General features: G+C 39.1%; 2 protein-coding genes across 4 annotated transcripts in view; both read right to left on the bottom strand.

Moving 5' to 3' along the window:
- Positions 1–6,914, bottom strand: part of rock2a (rho-associated, coiled-coil containing protein kinase 2a) — a 47,963-nt gene extending 41,049 nt beyond the window's left edge. For both annotated transcript variants that reach the window (XM_080870848.1, XM_080870849.1), the window contains exon 1: positions 6,044–6,914. In XM_080870848.1, coding sequence (XP_080726974.1) covers positions 6,044–6,142 — 99 coding nt within the window. In that variant the 5' untranslated portion in view covers positions 6,143–6,914. The remainder of the gene's footprint in view (positions 1–6,043) is intronic.
- Positions 6,915–19,809: 12,895 nt separating this feature from the next.
- The window catches only part of sobpa (sine oculis binding protein homolog a), a 60,661-nt gene continuing 54,595 nt past the window's right edge, over positions 19,810–25,875 (bottom strand). For both annotated transcript variants that reach the window (XM_080871722.1, XM_080871723.1), the window contains one exon: positions 19,810–24,842. The gene's annotated coding sequence lies outside the window, so the exon portion shown is untranslated. The remainder of the gene's footprint in view (positions 24,843–25,875) is intronic.

Genomic DNA, 25,875 nt, shown 5'->3' with positions numbered 1-25,875 from the left:
AACACAAAACAATAATAATTTTTCCAAAATCTAAACTTGCTCCCAAATGTAGAGCAACCCATTGAGTGTCCAATGTATAGGAAACAGCAAATGAGGAAACAAGGAGGTTCATTTTGGACAAAAGTTCATTCTTGGCCAGGTTGGGTAACTTCCTGGGGTTCTCAGAGTGTAGCTGACAGGAAACCACCTGTCTGACACGTAAATCTTTAACAACCAGCATCATATTACTTTAATCACCAAAATTAATGAGATGCAACATGTCAATTAGTTAGCTTTATTAGTGTAAAAAAGGCAGGTGTTGGTTTTTGCCCTTATTTTGCTTTTGTGCTAAGCTACGATCTATGGTATTAATGATCTCTGCAGGTAAACATGCAACATTGACAACCAGCCAAACATCCGTGTTGTAATGCAAGACATACACATTATAATTAAGTAGAGGACCCCTCTACTCCCCGATTTGCGCCTGCAGACATCCCACGGTGGCAGAAAGCCAGCAGAGACCAGAGTGTGTCCTTGCAAGATGAGCTTTGCGGTTAAACACCACGCCTAACAATCAGAACTCAACTACCAGACGACCCAGTTCCCTACATCAATATTTGTCCTACTCCTGGGTTATTTTTTAAGTTTATGGAAATCCCCTGTAAAGGCATATGCTTTTAAGTTCAGCAACTAGATGATGTTTGCTAAGCCAATGAATAAATAATCAGAATTAAAATACTGACCTAAATAAATACATTTTTAAATTTCCCCTACTCTTTTTCTTTCTTACAGGCCTTAAGTGTTTTTTTATTTCCAAAAAAGCCTCTGGTGGGCCATGTATGGCTTTAATAAACAAGGAAAACCCTTATCATGTTTCCTAGCTCTGACCACTAAAGGAGACCAGGAGCTGCATAACTGAAGTGAAGGTTGACATTTTGAGACTGCTGAGGGTTTGCACACCCAGAAGACGCCGGGTCTTCTTCACTGGAGTGGAGCGAAAAACCAAAAAAAGACCATGGAGAGGCCCGGCCGACTCACCAGAGGTGGTGTGGAGCCGAGAGACCGGCTTGTTTTGAAGGAAAAAAAAAATTGGCTGGGGCCACCATCCCCAGTGCCTTATAAGGCAGTGTTTCTATCCAGCTAGCACACTGAAGCCGGGTCTGGTCTGCTGCTGCTGTTTGCCTGAGAGCAACTCAACTACACTCCAGAGAAGAAGCCAAAACTCAGGTTGACAAAGAGGGGATATCATTTATCCCAATAGCTACAGAGGAAGAAAGTCTAGTGTAGGTGAGAAGTGGAGTGACAATAAGTTAAAGGGGAGGGGAAGAAAGAAAAAAGCTGAAGAAAATGGGAGATGAGAAGACAAAAAAATTAATGGAAAAAAACAAAACAAAATGAAGCATATACGAGTAGGAATAGGGAGAGAAAAAAAGGGCGTGAATAACCAGTACTAAGCAAAAGAGACAGCATATGTATTAAAAGGCTTTCCCAACTAATGCTGAATAAAAAGAGCATCACTCCAAATGATCTTAAAAGAAATGGACAGGGATTGCCCCCCAGAGATAAACTGGAAGGCATCATACAAGCTTTTAGCTCTATTTCCCATATCATTCACACATAAGTGCTGTGCATTAAGTTATCTGCACGCCCTGGGCCTGCAAAAGTATGAAAACACAGTTAACATACCTGCAGTGTGTTTAACAAGCCTGAGGGGAGGGGCTGAGAGAAAAGTAGGGCCAGGGAAAAGAGATAAGGCTAGAAAGCGAACGGGGAAAGTGCAGGCAGGACAGAAGTCTATGGAACTTTGAGCCCCATGTATGGCTGCCAACTATTTACTCAGTGAGGTCATTTCCTTTAGGACAGCAGAAACTTGAGTGATTTGCAAATAACCTGTCCATATTTTAGTTTTGTCTTTTTCTTTAATTCCGGGAAAGGCCCCATCTTGTGCTTGCTCCTTAACAATCACTGCCTGTACTTGGAGCTGCCAAGTTAAGTCCTGCACTTCAGTCAGCAGTGGTGTCCTGCCAAATAACGATCCCTACCGTTTGCACAAGGGGAAGGTTGCTGAGACTTGAGGTTACGCTTGATCGAGTGCTGATAGAGGCAATATAGTGATCTACAGTTTATATAACCAGAGAGTGGGGCGGCATTAACGCATCATTTAAGTATTATTTTTTCCCCAGGCTGTTCTGTGGCTGGATTTACAGATAGCAGCAGCTCTGCCCCATCTCATCACAAGAGTTGAAGATTGACTAAGGAAGGTGACCGAGTTTCCCTGACAGATGCTGCACATTCCTCCACGTCAGTTTTCCTTATCCTAAGGGAAGCCTGCCCACTGCTCCTTAAATGCATTACCTTCATGATCACTTAAAAAAGAAAAGGAAAGGGGAAAAAAAGCACAAACCTGAAATTAATTACCGAGTTTCCTTCACTAAGCTGTTAGTGAGAAGAATAAATAAAGGGTCCACACAATGTGGCTCCCTCTGGTACCGTTGCCATGCCACAATAACAGGGGATTTGTGATTCATTATTTACCAAATATGAGCCTGTGAGCAATTATCTAGGCACTTTAAGTATGCATGTTTTTCCTTCACCTGCAACCCCCCCCCCACCCCCACCCCCAAAACCCAAACAAAAACAAGACATATCTTAGCATTTATTGTTTGTGTGCATGCGTGTGTCTGAACACACCGAGCAGCAAAACTTCTTGATCCCAGCGACAGCACCGAGGCTGCTAAAAATGGAAAACCGCAGCCTGTTCTCTCCTACGCATGCTTCCCACTCAACTTTTGTCTCAAACACTCAACACCTCTCTCTCCCCAGCTCATGTGCAGGAAGTAAACACCACCGGTGGTCAAGTTATGCCGAATTCTTCCTCAGGACTTGACCAGGATTGCCTCAAGTTGTATGGAGGGGGGCGGGAGAACCCCAGGGGAAGGGATGTATGGGAAAGGGGGGGTGGGCTGAGTCAGAAGGGGCCCATTAAAAGGGGTGAGGTGATGCTTTTTAAGATAGAGCTGACAGTGTGTTTGCACTCTGTCACATCCAGTTAGGGGCCCCAGAAATTCAAACACCACCCTCTAACTTTAAAGCTAAAGTAGGCAACATCACACAATGTTGGCTAAAAGTTACAGTTAATAGGTCTGAAAATAGCTTGGGATTCCAGCTTTCCTAGGGTCCAGAAAATAACCGAGATCTAAATTTATTTTGGGAGAACAGAGCTGATCTAAATTGTCGGAAGACCTCTTTTCCCATTTAAGCCCAAAGTCGTGATATACACTGGTGTAATGGAAGAATTTTTCCACTGCCTTATGCAACGTTAGGTCATCACAAAACTTAAAGACAGACACATTTAAACAGTTTCAATTCTAATACATCAGTCCTTCGCCAACTTAGAAAGCAAGAGTTATTTGATTGTATCAATGGCAATAATTGCAAACGCTATCCTTATTTGGCTCAACATCCATTACTTCTGGGCCATCGTCCATACCCTGACAATCACTGAGCTGCTAAAGAAATCACCAGATGTGGGTGGTTAATGAAAGGTCTGCAATCAGGCAAGTCCATCGTCTGTTGGCCCAAAAAAAAAAAAAAATCAAAAAATCTTTCAATTGTACGTCACATAAGCGGCTGTACAAACAGGTCTGACTCATCCCCGCACAGGGTAAACACAGGGACCTGAGACATCGTTCACAATCTCATAACTTCTGACCACTTTACCTCTGAGGAAAAAAATTCAGGGAATGCACCGTCTCACTCCCCTCTCCCGAGGAAAGCAAAATAGAAATGGTTGCCAGGCTGTAGGTGAATAAGAACCAGCGTGTTGATGTAACAGCACACGGACAACCAGATTAAACAAAGATTACTGGTATGATTTTTTTTTTAAGGGAAGATAAACAAGAGTATGCAGATGCTACTGTGCTGATATTACACAGCATGTTCAAATTTCCTTTTTTTATTGTTAGTTATGTGGAATCTGCGGTGTGAACTTCTTCTGGCTTCTGAAGTGGGGTGTGCTGGGAAAACTTCGAGAACCAATGGCCAAACTGGAACATCGTCCCAGATCGCTCAACAAAAAGGCACTGACATTTATACCACAAGGGTTTTGGATTATCACAGAAAATAAGCTCTGTGGCAAATTGAAAGTTTATGATATTTACATTTTTCTTTTCTTCAAATGGAAAAATCTCCATAAACTTGCACCAATATGACCACCACGAAGCAACTGTGTTTGCTGTGATGGCATTGAAATCCAAAAACAACTTATGTGGTCTTACTCAGCCACTTCCTCTTGTGGTGCCACTTTGGCACTTATTAAAAGAACAAAGCTAAAGCAAATAAAGAAGTAGTCACCCAACTTGAAGAAAAAGAAAAAAGCTTGCAAGGGGGAAAAGGGGATCAGACAAATGACACATTATTAGAAATGAACAGGGAGACTTTTGCAGATATCACCCGAGGGAGATATTAAACCACAAATACCCAAATCAGTTGGCATCAAATGATGGTTACCCTGTCAGCTCCCAAGTGGTCAAAGTCCGAGAAAAGTCTGATTATCCCAAAGAGAAAACAGCAAGCGAGTGGTTGTCATGGTCAAACTACATAGATTATTTCCAGCAGTAAGAACACATCTGGCTTGGACAATCTCCCATTGTTTGCTACATCTGAGAAAAAGCTCTTTTGGACAATGACCAGACATGACTCTTCCCATGCTACATTCATGTATGTATAAACACACACACAGAGGCTATCTTAAATTTGAGGCCAATATTCAAATGGGGGGGGTAAGATAGCTGTCAGAGAAAGACAAACATGATAGATTTTACATGCCTCTCAATTCTAATCAAATGCAATGCTATATGTAAGCACCAGAGCGTACTAAAATCCCACCCTACAAAACAGAAATATTCAAATCAAAATGATCTCCAGTCAGAATCTAATAGCAGCTGCTGAGAGTACAATAGACTAAACACATACTCACTGTTTTACCTCTTTAAAGTTAGTTTTTCTCCTTCAGCTACAAAGATATCATGAAACTAATCTTCAATGATTTTCATCATTACTACTACTACTACTACTACTACCACTACTACTACTACTAAGGGACAAAATTCCAGTTTCCAGAAGACTATATTAATTAACTGTAAAATTAATTAATTAAATTAATGAATTAAGCTGGTGGGCAAATATAGAGAACCGATTTAGGCAATATCCAGAAACAAAAAAGTAAGCCATTCTCACATTGTTCATGACACTGACATGATATAACCTAACACTTCCAATAACTTATATATTTGTTTTCCTTAATACTATTGCTCGTTTATTATCTTGTCACTTATTTATATTCGGGAGGTCAAAGGGGAAAAACAAATGGAAGATGAATATAATTTAAATAATAATTAAGTGGAACTTCAGATAAAAATCTACACATTTACCTGAGTGGTTGAAACAGTAGGAGATACGCAGTTTTACAACTTCATACTAATTGTTTTCTTCTCATTAAAATAGATAAATGTTAGGTGGTACAGGAGTATGAGACAAATTTTCATATTTTCTTCTACTTTAATTTTTAATTTAATTCTAAACACTGTTATTATATATATTTTCTGATATTAATTGCTGCCAATATGGTTTATTGGATTTTTGGCAGACTGGGTCCTCCATAGCCAACATCCTATTTGCATACCAGTGTAGGAAGACTGCAATGGTTCTGTGGTTACATCTGGGACTGATAGGACTACAGTGGCTTGGTGGGCCCATATGTTATCTAAAAATATTAGTCTCCATGAAAACACCCAGGGGAGCTATCTCAAGTAGTTAATCCTAATCTGTAGACAGGCCTCAAAGAGCCCCAAACTGCTCTGTCTGCACCCAGATTTAACTATTAATCAGGCTTGTCTACAGTGTCTCCACCAGGCGATAACACTTAAATCATAAACGGCACCGTTTTAACATGAAAAGGTGTTTAAATGCAATTAGCTCACCTGAGGGCGTGCATGCGTGCCTAGCCATTCAGCGATCAGACAACATCATTAATAACCTATGAAGTGGATCCCACTTGACTCACCAGTAAACTTTCCAGGTTTATGGCAGATCTGGGGTCTCTGATCATGTCCTCCAGCTTCTTCAGCCGGGTTTCCATCCTCCTCTCGGCGCCCAGCGACATGACTGCGCCGTCGTTGGTGGTTAAAAGTTGGGTTTTAAAAACTAATGAAGAGGCTTTTCCAAACTGTTTGAGTTTACATGTGAACCCTCTTTGTTCCTGGCTAATGGCCGCAGGCCTGGCGGAGCAGCCTTTGGGCTCCCAGCCCACCCAAATCGCTTCCAACAGGAATGGTGTGCACAACGAGGAGAAAATATTCCCAATGCTTCCAAAAACATAAAACTTGCCAAGTGAGAGGGGGCCGTCAGTTAGCAAACCCGCCCGGCTTTAAGCTAGGAATGACGACTTGAACTATCACCTCTCGTTAAGTGGAAGATGCATTTTTTAAACTTGGCGATAAAGTTTGAATTTACCAGCAACAGGCAGCAAAGCAGGGCGTTTTCTTTGCCCCCTTTTTACTCCCCTTTCCTTCTGGGTTTCGACCGCTTGGATTTTTTTTTCTTCCTGGACTTGCTCTCTTTAGGAGGGAAAAAATCCGCTTCGTTTCACCCCATTCAACAACGCTTTAGCCCGTTAGAAGTGGAGTTTATCCTCGGTGCTGCCACAAGTCCTCCGAACGGGTAATAACGTCTGCTCTCCCGCGCTGAATTTTTAATAAGCACTCGCTCGCCTCTTCCTGGATTTCTTCTCGCATTTTCGCATTTGTCCTCCTCGCTTCAAGACGTGGACGCCAAAAAAAATAAGTTTCTCTCGCAGAAAAAACTTATCCAGCAGCTGAATTCCTCACCGTACACTCACATCTACACACCAACACACACGGAGGCTGTACTCTCGCACTCTCCGCCCCCTGACATCAACACACACACACCGAGGACTCAATTACCCATAATCCATCAGTCCTGCCCTCCAACCTGGATATAGCTTGAGATAAATTTCTCGTGTAATCTTTTAATATCAAAAACTTTAACTCTTCTCTTTAGTAGGTCAAAAGTATCCATTCTTTGTGTAGTTCATAACTGTAATAAGTTTATATTTTTAACAATAAGTACGAGCAAGACAACCACAAAGATGATCAAAAGAAAGTACACTCTTTTCAAATTCTAAGGTTTTATATAATAAAAATAACTAGCTCGTCTGAGATTTTAGAATTTGGCAATACAGCTTCAGATGAACTGGGAAACATGACATATTACACCATGTCTTTATTTATTTCGCACAAAATAAGCTGAAACACAATACAATATACTACTTAGGGGAATTCCTAGTGCTGTCACAGAAGCTGTCTTTGCAAAGAGTGAATAAGATAAGATGACAAATTCCTTTTTAAAGTAATCCAGTCTGCATTTTAGGACTTTATATCTTCTATCTGAAGGTGACAGTCCACACTCAAGATGGAGGATATGTAACAAGTTTGGCAGGATACAGGTTTCTCATAAATGAATTGGATGGAGAGGTCCTCAGTTTACTTTAATTTTGCCAGGACAGAAAGATTGACATGCCGCGCAGATATGTCATACTTCGTGATGCACTCCAATACATTGTTTTCTGGAAAGCACCGAACACGGTTAGTTGGCATAACAAAAAAAAATTAAAAATAATTCGATGCCTGATGCCGATAATCAAATCCACTTGATTATTTTGAGTACCTCTATAAAAGCAGAAGTTTTAGCAGTTTCCTTGTCTGCACCATTCAGGTGTGTGCAAACACAATATCAAAGAGATACAACATCTGCACAGATCTTAGAAAAGCAGTTGCTGCTGCTCATCATTCTGGGCACGGTTATCTGGCTATTTCCCAGAAATTTAAAGTCCATCATTCTACAGTGATAGAGACAGTCTTCCCAGGAGTGGATGTCCCAGCAAATTCACCCCAAGGTCAGAGCATGCACATCTCAAAGAAATTACCCAAGAGCTACATCTTGGACTCTGCAGGACTCAGTTACCATGTTAAATGTTAAAGTTCACAACACGATTAGAAAAACACTGAACAAATGTACCTTGTTTGCAGAGTTGCTCATGAACAAATCACAAGACCTCTGGAACAATGTCCTTTGGACAGACAAGACCAAAGTGGAGATGTTTGGCCATAATGCACAAACACCTCATACCAACTGTCAGCATGGTGGTGGAGAGCTTGTGATTTGGGCTTGTTTTGCAGCCACAGAATCTGGGCACTTTGCCATGAGTCAACCATGATCTCCTCTGTATCCGGTTGTTCAGTCTGACGTCACTAGCCGTGTCTGGGTCTAAACTCCGCTGCAGGTCCATATATCAAACGATCACTATGGCATTACTGAGAGTTGAAAAACTGTCTAAAGTCTTTCATCTTTAATAAAATGATCAGCGTTCTGCTCTACCAGGTGTAACAATTGAGTTTAACATCCAGGCATCCATGAAAACGGAATTTATGACATTTAACGGAGTTAGAAGTTAGCAGGGAGTTAGCTCGCTAGCTTCTATCTAAATACAATATAGCATGTCCTGACTGCGGGGTTTTGGAAACAAATTAAAACGTACAGCTCTGTTATCACTTCCAACATAAATGAAGACAGAAAACTAAACAGCAGTGACGTTTGTAGGGTTACTGAAGTTGGGCTAGCTGGTATATAATGATGTGCTACGTGACAGCTAGCGACACAGCTATGTTAGCATAATATAAACAAGCTAACTTTTTTTCCACTCGATAAAAGTTAACGTGAGTGTTCTCGGTGGTCAGGAACAAATGTAATCGCATGGCAGGATGCTGTAAAAGGACCAAACTTCAGCCAGGAGAACAACTGAGATAATCCATCCACAATACGAGGTTAGTCATTCATATACTGCTGCATGGGCTGGGCTGTAGTTACATCCTAAGGTTTTAAAAACTGAGCTTAAATAAATGATTAGTGGTAATAAAAGACGAGGGAGGTCAACAGTGATCACTGACTGTTTTAGGAGCTTTTTGAGATCAAATAGAAGAAAATACATAACATTAAACATGTTAACAACACAAAAGCCATATTAAACGCAGACTACTTTAGACCCGGAAGTAGGATTCGTCGCGTCATCACTGAACAACCGGATAGAGTCAAATGTGAGGCCTGACAGCTAAATTTTAGCTTAAACTGTGTCAATGATCCCAAGCACACGAGCAAATCTAGAAGAGAGTGACTGACCACAAAAAGAATGAAGGTGTTGCAATGGGCCAGTCAAAGTCCAGACCACAGCCTGACTGAAATGCTGAAGTGGAGCCTTAAGAGAGCTGTGACTAAACAAAGCTCAGTGAACTGAAACAAAAATGTAAAGAGTGACCAAAATTTCTCCACAATGATGTGAGATTGACCCTAAACATAGGGCTGCTCAATTAATCGAATTTTAATCACGATTACGATCTGGGCTTTCAACGATCATTAAAAATGACTGAGCCGATTATTAGCCCCTCCCTCATTTATCCGCGACACCTTAAAGGCCGTCTGTGAAAATATTGTCGGGCATAAACCGGTCCGTGGCGCAAAAAAGGGTGGAGACCGCTGATTAAGAGGACCCGAGGGAAGCTCGGAAAGCTAAGCAGAAGTTATTTGGAGAGTGACTGCCGTTGGTTGAAAAGTACGGAGCCCCCCAGGGGACATGGGAGAAAAAAAAAATTAGGGAGAAAAAAAAAATTAAGACGGACTTTTGCGAGATCTCGCAAAAGTATTGCGAGCGCTCGCAAAAGTATTGCGAGATCTCGCAAAAGTATTGCGAGCGCTCGCAAAACTTTCTCGCGAAAGTAGAATTCCAACAATGGCGGCAGCTACTTAGTTGTAATATTGCTCTTTCTGGGTCACAAAATACACATTTAAGATATTTTGAGGCGTGAATGTAGTTGTGTAAACGTCAGATACCTGCTCGGTTTACAAGACATCACATATTTGCAAAAGTGCTCCGACGTTTTTGGAGATCTGACACCCACTAGCTCGAAGCTAACGGGAGGTCGAGACCTACTACAGCCGGGAGGAACACCGCTTTCCCGGCACATCGTGCCTCGACCTCCCGGTCGGCCTCGAGCTGGCGGCCACTAGCTCGAAGCTAATGGGAGATCGAGACCTACTACAGGCGGGAGGAACACAGCTTTCCCGGCACATCGTGCCTCGACCTCCCGGTCGGCTTCGAGCTGGCGGCCTCCGAAGAATGCGGCTAAAACTTTTGCGAGCTCTCGCAATACTTTTGCGAGATCTCGCAAAAGTCCGTCTTAATTTTTTTTTTTTCTCCCTAATTTTTTTTTTTTCCTCCCTAATTTTTTTTTCTCCCATGTCCCCTGGGGGGCTCCATAGGGGCTCCGTAGAAAAGAGAGTTAAAAAAAAAAAAAAAACTTCAGTGGTGTTGCACACTATTTTATATTATTTTTTTTAAAGTTATTGTTAACCCTTTAAAGCCGGTCAGAGCAGCACGCTCCGTTTTGCGTAACTATTTTTAAATCCCTGTAGAACCTGAACCGTGTAAGCTAGCGCAATAATTTGTTACTTTGTTATTGCACATTTGTACTTACATCTTATGCCATCAGCTTGTCCTCGGTCACGGTTTCGTTCCACATATAGCTTTGCAAAAATTGCATAAAAAGCGCTTGCAGGAACAAAAACATAATATTCCAGAAACACGCTTTGCCGTTCCTATCAGCTGTTCGTAACACTTCCCACAGTGAAATGATGCACATGCTGTTTTCTTTGCAAATTTGCATCATAGGATTGTTTTTTGTTTTTCCTGCAGTATATAAAAATTGCTGTATCTCCAAAATAAAACTATGAAGACACTCAAAATAAATTTCCTGTGGTGGGAAACTATTTTTTTGCAACTTTATTGTATTTAAAGTTTTGAGGGATAAACCTCTTAAATTTCTCCAAGTAGAAATATATGTAAACAAAACAAAAGCGATTTTCAATTTTTTTGTAGTTTATTGCACTTTTTTGCAATTTATGTAATTACTATGGACTTAATGCATAGGGGAGACCGGGGATAGTTGTAACATTTTTGACATTTCTGTCTGTAAATTGAAGCTCTTTTAAGGTAGTGGATTCAAAATGTAATGCAAAGTATTTACATGTCTCTGCTATTAAATAGTGCAGTTATTTTCTCTGCAGCACAATTACCCATTGCATGGTATGGTCTCAAACACGAAGAGTGAAATGTTACAATTAACCCCATAGTCTGGGTTAGTTGTAACATATCCTGGGGTGAAATGTAACACAATGAAATAAGGGTACTAACAAAACATTAACATGTAATCTTTGTTTATTCAACACATGAATGCACTTACATCCATTTATGTAGCTCTGTGTGTGTGTGACAGAATGCAGAAATCTAGCTTTTGAACATATTCCAACCCCCCAAAAAAGACAAATTATGGAATTTTCTGAAACTGAATATTTCATTAATTTTGGTTGGTCTTCCTTGAGTTTGGCCTCATTGGCTCAGTGGGCATTATAACCTACAACTCTTGCACCAATTTTGAACATAACAATGAAGCTGAAAAAATGTAGTTGTTCACCAGCATCGCAATTCCATTACTTTTTATCATGGCTTACCTTGGTGTGGTTTGCAGAGTGCTTCAGAAAGATGAGGAAATCTGTTTCTTGCACCCATCCTGACTTATTTCCACTACCAGTACTTCCTACTGGTCCATCTCTGACACAGTGATCTGCATAATGTATGTGTGGGAACACAAACAGTGGAGGAATTGTGTTGCCAATGGCATTACCGCATATACAAATGCGACCAGTGAACCTCTCTCTGCTGATGCCGTTGCCCCAACTTGTTTAATATAAGTTAAAGTAATAGTGTGGTAAGTTGTAACATCTGCATTATTGTTACAACTAACCCAGACTGTTGCTGTTACAACTGACCCAGAACTCCTATAGCCATGAACTAGCTAACATTACAGGCAACGGCTAAAACATTAGCACTAAAGACCTACACAGAATATATCCCCATAGACATACAAATAACATAATCTAAGTTTGATGAGTTTAACTGCAAAGCAGATAATACTATTACAAATTGAAATAAAGTAGAAAAACTTACTTTTTGGCATACAAATTACTTTTTTTCATGTTAAATTGTCTGTGTTTGACAAAATGTGCTGATTTTTCACATGTGATAGCAGAACTGAATTGGGCATGCACAGGATGAGTCACATCATTTGAAACTTAGCCCTGATTGGAGAAATTGGAAGTGTTACAACTGACCCACGTTACAACTATCCCCGGTCTCCCCTACATATTATTAAAATATGGGCTATAACAGTTGTATTGATGTATAGCAACTTGAAATGCTCCCACAAATGGCACTACAACATGTAAAAAAAAAATAATATAAGCTCTGGTGGACTTGGTTCTATGGTAGGTCTTAAAGGGTTAAATAAATATCGTCAAATAATCGTGATCTCAATTTCAGTGAAAATAATCGTGATTATCATTTTTGCCATAATCGAGCAGCCCTACCTAAACATGCTTCTACGAGCTATTGAATCATGGGGTGTACTTAGTTTAGTCACACACTGCTTATGCAATTTGGCAGAGCTTTACTTAAATAAAGATGCTGTATAATATAATATAAAAACACAGATAAATAATAAATATTGGTAAAAAAAAAAAAAGAAAGAAAGTATACCCTTAAAATTCAACGGGACATAAAAAACGTACTCCTTACCAGGTCTTAAAATTACAATAGCACTTCTAATTAGAGTTTAACTTTAACAAGCACTTGAATATATTATTTATAGCAGAATTAATTTGATGATCAGTTTTTCAATATCAGTTATTATAATAAGTCTCAGTGTTTGCGTTATTATATTTAAAGAAATAAAGAGGCAATCGAACCATCGATGTACCTTCACTTTGCTCAAACTAAATGTCACAATAAAGTTTTTTCCACTCTCTCTTGCATGTGTATGTGTGCAATTTCCCATACAGTAACAGTAGCAGGAAGTGATGCTTTTTAGATTTTCTTTATTTGGAACAGTCAGTTTGCATGAGAGTGTCACAGACAGGCGAGCAGATAAACACACAAGCGCCACCTGCAGAAACAGGAATGTTTCTTGGAAACAGCACTCATACCAGCAGATTTATTGTCTGTTTGACAGGGGATGTCTGGGAAATGCAGTCCAAAATAACAGCGACGATACAGGCTCAAAATGATCTACTTCTTGTTTTAATAAGCTTGTCTCATCACTCACAGTAAAGCACTAGGCTAAGATGTGCCATCCTGAGACCCTTGTGCTTCTTTGTAAATGTTATTGAATCATAACTCCATGCCGTTTCACTTGTACTAAACATAGATCTCAGTTATTTTGACCACATTTTAAGAGGCTCACACTCACCTGAATATGACAGTCATAAACACATGGGCAGTTTTTAGTTGATATAGGTGGTGTTTATGTGTAAAGGTGGAGACTATTTAAGGATATTTCAAGTAATGTTATAAATTGAATAAGAATTACCACTTACTGTTATTTTGATGATAGGATGTGAGAGACATGATGCACACTAAACTGAAATATTCCCAAAGCAGCAATCAGACGTAAGCTGCATTCAAGCTGGCTGTACTCATCTCTGAGAAGATTCTCAGTAAATTTCACACAAAACCACACACAAATCCAAAGCAATTTGAACACAGATTTTACAAAAATGCATATCAAAACTGGAATGAAAAGTGATAATTTAAGCACACATTTTCACATTTAGCTTCACATATCTAATCATCTTTGCTTTCAAAAGGCAAATCAAGAATTTTTAATGCATACATAAATTCCCTTAAATGCACAGATCACGTAACATGTCATATGATGCTCATCTGCAAACATCCTGAGGCTAATTTCACTACATATATGTGTAGTTGTTACATGAATGTGTACATATGGAAAAAGCTATCAAATGAGCTTTGTTATCAGCTGTGTGGGATGGCCAGACTTTACCTGTGGTTGCTAGGATTACCTCTTTGTTTTGCAGCTGCATCATCTTAATAAAGAGCTTTAAATTCCTAGGAACTAGGCACTATTGGTTTGTGTTGTGTTATTGGCAGTGTGCTGCCCGAGAATGAAGCAGCTATATGTTTTTATTTTTTTATTTACACACATTTATTTCTTGTTGTCACAGGTCAAAAAAGTCTACTAAAGCATGAAGGTCTATTGATACGGGACAGCGGTTAGTATATTTATTATTACACACATAAGATAACTTGGAGTGGAGTTATGACTCTCAAATTATCCTCAATTGCATTATTTGGACTATGACAAAAATATTCCCCTTTCCACTGAAGTGGGTGTAGACTTCAGTGACAATGCAATTTCCAACTGGATAAGAAGTACACAGTACATACAAATGATCACACAACACAGGTCACTTGTTTTAAAGAAACAGTTCACTTAGTCATTGATGTGAACAGGTGCTTTAATCACACTTAAAGAGTTTACTTCTCAAAGTCAAAGACACAAAAGTGGCCTAGTATCAGCATAGCTGTTTACTTGTTACACAAACTCCGCCATATGCAGCCAAGCAAACACAGAATAGGACAGATGTCATAAAAATTGCAGAACTAGGACCAAAATGCAGACTCAAAGACAGAAGGAAAAATAAAAAAAGCAAGCCTTTATTTTGGCTGATTCAAAGTCAGAACACAAAAATCCACAGGCAAAAGGCAAACTGAATCCAAAGCAGGGAGGGAACACACTGGGAGGCTGAACAGACCCTGAGAGGAAGACGGAGTGGAAGATACCACTATTTATATATGAAAGGGTAATCAAGGAACAGCACACAGGAGGGTAACAAGACACAGATGATAAGAATCAAGGACAATGAGACAGCAAAAATGACACACAAAACACAGAAGATGACTACAAAGGCTAACAAAGTAAAACAGGAACATGAATAAACACGACATCGGGGAGAAAAGACAGAGGAGGATGAGATAGAAAACACTAAAGATACAAAATAAACTAACATAAACTAGAACTATGAATTAAAGGCTCAACATTTCTGTAAATAATGAACAAAGAATCAAACAGAGAACATCTTAAATATACAATTCAGTATCCCAAAACTCCTACACAGTGACATAATATTTATATTATATTGATATCATAACTCTGTTTCTACACTCATTTTATACGAGTGCTTGTTGTTTGTTGTATATTTGCTGCTATGACAACTTAACTTCCCTCTGGGATTCTTGAAGTTTCTCTGATTATGATTAGATATTAAAGTCACCGGGTGGCTAAGATTTGTGTCTTCATTACCATAAATTAAGATATTTCCACCATGAAATGTAGAAAAAAACAAAATGGGTGCTTAAAATTTCACCCAAAAGCAAAATTTTGGGGACGACACACTTTATCTGTGCCCCCAGTTATTAAATGAATATAGACAGTTATATAAATAATATTTTAGCTGTAACCATTACATAAGTGATGAGAATAATATAGGTATAACAATGTATTGTCTATAACAAAAATATCATTTTATATGGGGTGTTCATGTTATTTTGTCCAGGGGATGATAAACAATGCCCAATCACTAAGCAAAAAACAGAAAAACTACAATTGTTAATATTATGATACATTTTAAAATTCTTGTCACTGCTTGCTTACTTTTACTTCTATGGGAAAATCAAACTTTTTATTTTTCTATTTATTTTATTCAATTTTATTGTACCTCCGGGCCTAGTGAGTCAGTCATTACTTACAGAAACCATAAGATGGCGCTAGAGACCACTGAATCTACAATTCACACGCGCATCAGCGAGCATCAGGAAGCCAGACTGATTTAAAAGACATAAAGAAACCACTTAAAAACAGTTGGAGTATTTAGAAAATCTGTATATTTCTTTAACATATAATATCACATGTGCAGAGTTTAGGAAGCAACACTTTATCTTTTATGAATAGATGTCATAATTATCATTACTAAAGCATCATCTGTTAGATAATTGCCTGTAAGTTCTCTTTACTGAACTAATTCTTGTTGCACTCTCCTTTTTTAAAATCAACCATATACTGCTCATGAATATTGAAATACTATAACCAAGGCCTAGCTATTTATGAATGATTCAGTGTTCTAAAATGTGGTTAAACTCTTTATTGCTTTTGCATTAATTATTCAAAACAGTTTAGCATGACTGTCAGTATAAATATATCTGACTGGTATGACCTATGACATTCCTGTTTTTTAATGGGGGCAAAAAGAAGAGAGAGAGACAGAGCCTACATCATGTCCATAAAGAGCAATAACAATTACTCAAAGTAATACTAATCTTTCTTTATGTATAATTGAAGGCCATAAAAACAAAGAAGACGAATTCGTCATTAAATTTGCACAACATTCATTTCTTTTGGGTTTTAAACCTTTTTTCCCCACCAATGTTTATCTTCAGGTTGTATTGATTAAAAAAAGCTTTCAATGAAAAATATGAAATCTTTAAAATTCACCTGCAACTCAGTTCATGTTGCTATGTTTATGAATAATAGCTAAATTCATATGTTTCAGATGTGGTTTGGGACATTCTATAAGAAAAGTCATACAGTGGGGCAAAAAAGTATTTAGTCAGCCACCGATTGTGCAAGTTCCCCCACTTAAAATGATGACAGAGGTCAGTAATTTGCACCAGAGGTACACTTCAACTGTGAGAGACAGAATGTGAAAAAAAAATCCATGAATCCACATGGTAGGATTTGTAAAGAATTTATTTGTAAATTAGGGTGGAAAATAAGTATTTGGTCACCTCAAACAAGGAAAATCTCTGGCTCTCACAGACCTGTAACGTCTTCTGTAAGAAGCTTTTCTGTCCCCCACTCGTTACCTGTATGAATGGCACCTGTTTGAACTCATCATCTGTATAAAAGACACCTGTCCACAGCCTCAAACAGTCAGACTCCAAACTCCGCCATGGCCAAGACCAAAGAGCTTTCGAAGGACACCAGGAAAAGTATTGTAGACCTGCACCAGACTGGGAAGAGTGAATCTACAATAGGCAAGCAGCTTGGTGTGAAAAAATCAACTGTGGGAGCAATCATCAGAAAATGGAAGACATACAAGACCACTGATAATCTCCCTCGATCTGGGGCTCCACGCAAGATCTCATCCCGTGGGGTCAAAATGATCATGAGAACGGTGAGCAAAGATCCCAGAACCACACGGGGGGACCTGGTGAATGACCTGCAGAGAGCTGGGACCAAAGTAACAAAGGTCACCGTCAGTAACACACTACAACGGCAGGGAATCAAATCCCGCGGTGCCAGACGTGTTCCGCTGCTGAAGCCAGTGCATGTCCAGGCCCGTCTGAAGTTTGCCAGAGAGCACATGGATGATACAGCAGAGGATTGGGAGAATGTCATGTGGTCAGATGAAACCAAAGTAGAACTTTTTGGTATAAACTCAACTCGTCGTGTTTGGAGGAAGAAGAATACTGAGTTGCATCCCAAGAACACCATACCTACTGTGAAGCATGGGGGTGGAAACATCATGCTATGGGGCTGTTTTTCTGCCAAGGGGACAGGACGACTGATCCGTGTTAAGGACAGAATGAATGGGGCCATGTATCGTGAGATTTTGAGCCAAAACCTCCTTCCATCAGTGAGAACTTTGAAGATGAAACGAGGCTGGGTCTTCCAACATGACAATGATCCAAAACACACCGCCCGGGCAACAAAGGAGTGGCTCCGTAAGAAGCATTTGAAAGTCCTGGAGTGGCCTAGCCAGTCTCCAGACCTCAACCCCATAGAAAATCTGTGGCGGGAGTTGAAAGTCCGTGTTGCTCGGCGACAGCCCCAAAACATCACTGCTCTCGAGAAGATCTGCATGGAGGAATGGGCCAAAATACCAGCTACTGTGTGTGCAAACCTGGTAAAGACCTATAGTAAACGTTTGACCTCTGTTATTGCCAACAAAGGTTATGTTACAAAGTATTGAGTTGTATTTTTGTTATTGACCAAATACTTATTTTCCACCCTGATTTACGAATAAATTCTTTACAAATCCTACCATGTGGATTCATGGATTTTTTTTTCACATTCTGTCTCTCACAGTTGAAGTGTACCTCTGGTGCAAATTACTGACCTCTGTCATCATTTTAGGTGGGGGAACTTGCACAATCGGTGGCTGACTAAATACTTTTTTGCCCCACTGTATAGTGGATTTTCTGCTAATTAATGTTCCACTCATGCAGATTTTATGGTTTAATATTGGCTATTAAAATATATATATATATATATATATATATATATATATATATATATATATATATATATATATATATATACACAAAAACAAGTTGCAACTCATCAAAGTGAATATCTAATCAGCCAATCATGTGACAACCACCCAGTGCTTTTAGATACGTAAACTTTGTCAACACGACCTGCTGAAGTTCAAACTGAGGATCAGAATGGGAAAGAAAGGTGATTTAAGTGACTTTGAATGTGGCATGGTCGCTTGTGCCAGACGTACTGGTCTGTGTATTTCAGAAACCGTTAGTCTACTAATACTGATCCCACATATCCTTTATAGAGAGTAATCAAAAAAAGACAAAATATCCAGTGAGTGGCAGGTCTCTGTGAGAACTGTCGCTTACTGTTTCTGCTGCAGGCTGATAGGAAGGCAACCACAACTCGATACAACCAAACAGGAGAGAACTTTTGAATGTCCGCTTGTCAAAACTGGATGCTGATGAGCTACAGCAGCAGAAGACCACACCAGGTGCCACAGCTGTCAACAAAGAAAAACAGGAAACTGAGGCTACAGATTACACAGGTTCACCAAAATTGAACAATAGAAGATTGGAAAAATCTGGTTTGATGATTCTTAATTTCTGATGCAACATTTGGATTGTAGGGTCAGAATTTGGTGTAAACAACATGAAAACATTGATTTGTCCTGCTATATATATAAGTTGTTCAAGTTGGTGTGATTGCCAGATTTGGGGTCCCTTAGTATCAACTGCGCATCGTTCGAATATCACAGCTTACACGAGCATTGCTGCTGACCGTGTTCATCCCTTTATGACCACAGTGCACCCATCTCCTGATGGCTGCTTCCAGCGGGACATCACACCATGTCACAAAGCTTAAATAATCTCAAACTGGTTTATTGGACATGGCAATGGCTTCACTGTACTCGGACAATCTCCACGATGACTATCAAGGATGTGCAGCTGGCAAATTTGCAAAAGCTGTGTGATGCTATCAAGCTGACATGGACCAAAAATCTCTGTGCAAGTTTTCAGCACCTTGTTGAATCCATGTCATGAAGAATTAACACAGTTGTGAGTTCTCTGAGTGTTAATGTTCTACAGAGTACACAAACTACCAAAATCAATAAATGTATATGCCTGTGAATGCACCAAAATGCTATTCAAAATAATGTAGGGATTAACTATTTTATACCATTGCACATAGACCTCAGGAGGAATTAATATTCATTTGACTTTGCATGAATTTATTTACATCTTTCCTTATTTATTTGTAAATTTTTTCATTCATTTATACATCCTTCTAATTATTTCTGTAGCTTTTTAATGTGTTCATTGTTAATTTCCGGATTCATTTTATTAATTTTGTTTTAGAAATGTCAATTCTTGCCACAGTTTTTGTTATTTAATTTATGATAAGCATTATTAGTAATTTGTTTATTTGTCTCATTTTAGTTGAGTCACTTTTTTGTTCATTGTATGTGTGTAAGAACAAATATAACACATGTGAAACAGAGTTGTGTGTGCCTCTTATTTATTTGTCTTCATGGGCAATTCACTGAATAAAACAAATACTGTTACAACACAAAAAAATGACCATTCTCCAAAAACAATTTTGGCCACATGTTATGTACATGTTACTACATAATAAAAAGGCCTCCTCATATCACTGTGTCCTCCTTTTTAATGATTAAAAAAAAGAAAAGAAAAAGCATGTCACTGTTCACCAAGCATTTACATTGGAATCAAATGCTCAGGTCAAACCACCTTTACTTTTTTATTTGCAAATGCAAAACTTGTCAACAATAAATAATACTATAAAATGTACACAAAAAAGATTGACAGTCCACCACGAGTTAAAACAGTTTGGATGATTAGGAACGAGAAAGTCTGGAAGGGGTGGGGTGAGGGGGTTCTCTTCTTAGCAAAAATGTGACGGTCCATACAAGCTACAGAAAAAGCTGATCATCTATACATTGACACTAGCAAGATAACAAAGTTGTTGTTTCTGGTATATTTCATTTTGTACAAAGAAGGGAGAGTCTTCTTTACAAGCGAGCATCATTGTCTTAACTGGAGAGATTATACAAGCAAGAGTTAAGGCAACTTCTCCGTTGTTTCTGAAAAGTAACATGAAGTTGAATCATGTTTTATTTTGCCTGTGGACCACTTGTTTTTAGCAGTTTTGGAGTTGGTTGTCATTGCATAATTAAGGCTGCTGACCAGGCCTGTAGTCCATCGCCAAAAAAGGAATGCTGGATATTTGTCACGAGTCGGGTTGCCATCACAAAGACTGACTCGGTGGTCCAGGTTTTCCCCACGAGAGTCAGGCTTTCGCATGTTCGGTGTCTGTCTCAGGCACAGATAGTATACCGCTTGTGACGCCAACACAGCATGGTGCAGATTAGAAACAGACACAATTGGGCATGTTGCTGTAGTCTCTGTATGTAAGCGTCTCTATGTAAGCAGGAGTGAAAACAGACATAACAACGGATTGCAGTAAGTTCCTCATCAAATCAAGCCCTCTCAACATTTTAAATCAGTATGAAAGTACTGGTTAAGATATCTGGGGTTTTCCATCCTAGGAATAAATTTGTTAAATTTTCCTGAAGGCGCCACAAGAAAGGTCAGGGAAAGGTCAATAAAACAAACAGAGTTATTCTCTGGGGAAGAAATTAAATCAGTTTCAATTTATATTCTTCTGATGTAAACTGTATTTTTTGGGAAAGTATTACAGAAAGAAGTAGCTCTACTTAAAGGAATAAGTCACCCTAAAATCACATTTGCACATCTTCCCTGTGGCCTGCCATGCTTTCACTCCATTCCTATCTTGTGTATTGGCTGTAAAGATTTTTGCCTTCTCGTCTCTTCGGTATAATGGAACTAAACGTCTCTTAAATATTTGTGTGCAACAGGTTAGGGTTAGGATTTGAAAAACTCGGCAGAGCAGGGCCCACTTAATTCAGAAACCTCTAATGTACTATTTTCCAAATAATGTCTGCTCTTGTCATGGGAAAATGAAAGGTTTCTTCTGCACAGTCACGGGTGTAGTTCTGTAGGAAGAGTAAATGGATCATGATTTTGGAAATGGGCATTACTGTTGAGTTTTTCAAATCTGTTTTAGCACTTTAAACACACATGCAAATGTCACTCACAGACTGTGTATTTAAGATGGACTAAGCCACTGTGCCGTCACCCACTGACCATTTGTGCTTGGGCTGTTTGGGCCATTTGCGCAACGTTGGTTTCCATGCTGGAGCCATAAGTGACTATATCTGGATGAAAGGGTGCTAACACTTGTGAGTTTGGTTAGCAAGCACCACACATACATGCCTGCTAATGAGCTTTAAGTAACAGACTAATAAAATATTATAATTCATTCACCAAAATTAAAGCACAAACCTCTTGAGTGGGCTGATAGATGGCATATTAATTGTCTGAAAATATAATTAAAAATGTTGTAAAAGACACCAACACCTAAACCAAGTGTTGTTCTTATGAAAGGGGAAACTCCAAAAACTGTTTTTGTGCCAGGCTGTAAAACATGGTTGTATGCTCTTTTTAATGTATTTTGACAAAGGAAGCTAACTGAACTTCTTTGTTTTTGGAAAAAGCCTCAAGTGGCCAATCCGGGAACTGCATTCCTTTATATTTCCTGCAGCTCAATGTGATTTAATTCCATTATATCACTATATTCAAAACTACAGCAGCTCACACCAAAAATAACAGCACTAGATGCGTATTTTAGTCTGTCTCTTTAAGTGCAATACAGCAAAAGGCAGACAAGAGCTTCATAAGACTGGCTCCGCTTGCAGAGAATTGAAGCAGAGACGAGGAAAAGCTTAAAGTGACACCAAAGCTGGGCCTTGGCAAGAGGCGAGCTAAGCCTAAATGCCTGACTAAGAGGCGACAGATAGAGTTGCACACTGCTTATTCTGAGTCAACACTCTGTAATCTCAGCTGGGCTCTCTGCTTGCACCTGCCCCACACACACAAACACAAAGTTAAATTTACTATGTGCATTGTGCCACATGAGTATGTATGCTTGTGAATACGGGCGTAAGGAAAAGCTCGGTCTGGTCTTTACAGTGTAGAAAATAATTTTTTACTTTTATACTAATAGTTTAAAGAAAATCAGGGTGCAAGACAAACGATAATTGAAGATCACTTTGTCATTTTAAGACAGATTCTATGTCACGCTTACTGTGACATATCACAGGTCTAAACCGAAAAGAGTATAATAGTAATGATGCTTTTGACATCCACTTCTCTTCTCTTGGGTCTTCTTTTCTTTTCTTTTTTCAAAATAAGTGCTTGTTATTTTGGCAGCTATAAATTATCCAGTCAAATCTTCAGTTTAAAATCCCATTTCCACTAAAAACTAGGTGACATGTTTTGTTTCAACACACCAGAGGCCTTTGGCATGTGATAATACCTTGTCTCACACTGGTACAGTGCACCTCCTCCATAGGAGTGTAAACTAAATGCTGGCTTTGTCTGATGGCATCCCAGCTCACAGCCGATGTGTAACTGGATCAGATCAAACTGGATGGGTGATAGTTGTGTTGCATTTACTCAATCTTCCCGGTAGGATCTACAAATGCTGAAAATACTTTCTTAAAACAAAAAAGAATTGGCAAAAAAAGAACCAACTTGGCAGAGTTAGTGGACAAAATATTGCCATAAAGAATTTGTCCTCTGTGTGTTTACTGTTCAAATGTTTCTGTTGTGTTACTTCAGCAGTTTTCCCTTCAGTCCCACAAGAATAATTTATGAAAGAGCTGGCTTCCCCCTGCACCCCCCTCAAAATTCAGTGCAGTCAGTCTCAAACTAACCCATGACAGAAACATCACTGGTAATGTATTATAGAAAAGATTAAGTACTAGCCTGCGGAAGCGAGTACCCACTGCAGGCTGGAGGATGCTTCCACATTGCCATGCCATCTCAGTTCTTTTGGTGGTGCAAGTAAGCCTTGAAATGCTCTCTGTTATTACTCTTACTAGCAAAGATTACTGTTTACGCACACGGGCAGCATTCCAGAGGGTAGAGAAAATGTCAATAATAGGAATGATTATCAGGACAGCTCCATCTTATCCTTGTGTAACACTAAAACTGAATTCAGTGGAGAGCAAACAGACAGATGCCAACGGAAAATGGCAGAGATGCACGATTCCACCCACACACTTACTTGCTGGTGAAGGTTATCTCCAGAATATTTCTCAACATATGTGAAGGTGGTTTTATGCCCCCATCCATAAAAAAAAAAAAAAAGATTTCCCAGATTTCTTAATCCCATTGGATTCACCCAGAACTTTGTGACAAGGTTGGAAAGGACATTTTTGCTGGCTGTGAACAAGCACGTGCATTAACACACAGATACCAAATCTGGGCTTGAGAGATGCATCTCTGCAGACACCATCATGCTCGGGGGAACTCACTATGTGTTCTTAGCCATTCCTGTGTAACGTGAAAACTTTTGTGCTGCTTTGTGCAACTCTCTTTTAAACTGACTTACAGTGTGCATGAATTGTCATTCCAGAAGCATTCAGAGCATTCAGAATGACTTTTTGTGTGTGTGTGCCTTCCCAAAAGATAAAAGGCATTCACGAACAGCAGCACTTGAGCCAAATGACTCGTCTCCAGCTCATATTTCAAGGTGACAGTAAACTCTTGAAAATGATATAATCCCATCAGTTTTTACATTTCAGAGTCAGAACATCACAGAAAAGCAGCTGCAGATTTGTAATCTTAATATCTGATACTTTGGAACTATCAACAGAAAATCTGGGGAAATGACAAATCAAATAGCTTGAAAATCAGTTTGAAATTTCATTAAATCATCCTGGTATTTAATTGTGTATCTACTGCTTCCATAGACATACGTGCATTAAAAAGTCTGGCTCCTCCTCAGCAATATGGCGCCTGCTTTGACTCATCATTCCATGAACTGAAGCAACCGGTGTGGCATCTATGTGCAAACATTTCTGGTGAACAAGCAAATGCCAAGTTGATTTTTAATGCCTCTACAGCTCAGTGACAAGTGATAAAAATAAGACTTACAGGAGCAGAGATTTTATACCTGTGGTGTGGCACAAAGTTGGATTGAAGCGTTTCAGTTTTAGGGGCTCCTTCAGTAATTTTCAAGCAGCAGATTTGAATATCGGACACTACAGTGCGTTCCATAGTAAAAAGACAATACAGAGAGTACTTGTTCGATAGGGGAGGGTGGGTTGAAGTCTAAAGGGGCAGTGTGGCTGAGAGTCTCTAAATGAGGAGAGGAGCAGTGGGGTAAATTCCTCCTGTTGCAGGAATATACTGACTTCAGTTCAGGGATCAAACGGTCCTGGTGGCCATCAGAGTGTCTGTCGCACAGACAACAGTAGTCCACTTGGCTATGATACACATCATCATGTTTGTTTGGACTCATCGGTCATCAAAGGCGATTTGTGGTGCTGGTAGACTGGACGATGGGTAAGGATGAGGACAGTGTGTGTGTGTGTGCGTGTGATTTGGAGGTGGGGGGTGGACAAGTGAGTGTCGTTGATGGCACTGCGGTCCTCAGAGCATCCATCTGTGAAGCAGAGTGGGAGGAGAATTAGACGGAGTCAGAGCTGTTTTCGGGCAAAGCTGATGCATGAATTCAAGGTATTTTAATTTGAAGGTAAGTGGGAGAGTGGAGGATGCTCAGAGCAAAGACAGTTTTGGTGTTAAAACCACTGAGGGCCAAATTAAGGAACATGCAGATTTTTAACAGCACTTCCTAATTTGTGGTTTATTCTCCCAGCAATCAGAATCAGCTTGAGGACACTTTTGGGCAAATAAAGAATAAAACATTCAGCTTCTGCGTCTCTATTGGAATAAATTTTACATAATGTGTTAAATATTTCATAATGAATGCCTTGTGATGTTGCAGGCAAGGTGAGATATGGTATTCCACATTTTGCACACTATGGAGGACCAAAACCCTCTAGATAAATAATAAATATATATAAAAAATAAATACATGACTTTATTAAAAATAATATGCAATCAGGTGCACTAAAATAATATAAAAAAAACTATTGTAGGCATAAATCAATTCGAGAAATATATGAATTAATATTTAGAATTTAATTAGCTTCTATTTTTTATTTGCTGGAATTTCTCTGTTTAATTACGGAGTCATTTATTTAGGTTGGGAGAAACAAGAGGAGAATAAATTCTAAGGGAAAATAATGCAGAAATAAATATGGAACTTTAAAAATAAGTGAAATTAAATTCCCCCAAAAAAGAATCAATAAATTAAACGGACAAAATAATCAAAATCAAAGTAATATAAATAATAAACCAAATGGGAAAATAAATATTGAGTAAAATAAATAGATTTTGTGGTACTTTGTTATTCTTTTTAAAAACAAAAAAAAAGGAGTATTAAAATAAATGTAGGCATAATGGATTTACCTGATTGCATTTTTTCTTCAGAACTTAAATGAGTGATTTAGACAAGGCTTGGGAGAAAGTGTTGTGGTCGGATGAAACTAAAATCGATCTCTTAGGCATTAAATGTGCCTGCTGTGTTTGGGACTTTGGGGCTATTTTTTCTGTTAAGGGTACAGGGTCCCCAA

The sequence above is a fragment of the Rhamphochromis sp. 'chilingali' genome (assembly GCF_963969265.1).
Source record: "Rhamphochromis sp. 'chilingali' genome assembly, chromosome: 21".
NCBI classification, from domain to species: domain Eukaryota; kingdom Metazoa; phylum Chordata; class Actinopteri; order Cichliformes; family Cichlidae; genus Rhamphochromis; species Rhamphochromis sp. 'chilingali'.
The sequence above is the reverse complement of the archived record's forward strand: the minus strand, read 5'-3'. Positions and strand labels throughout refer to the sequence as shown.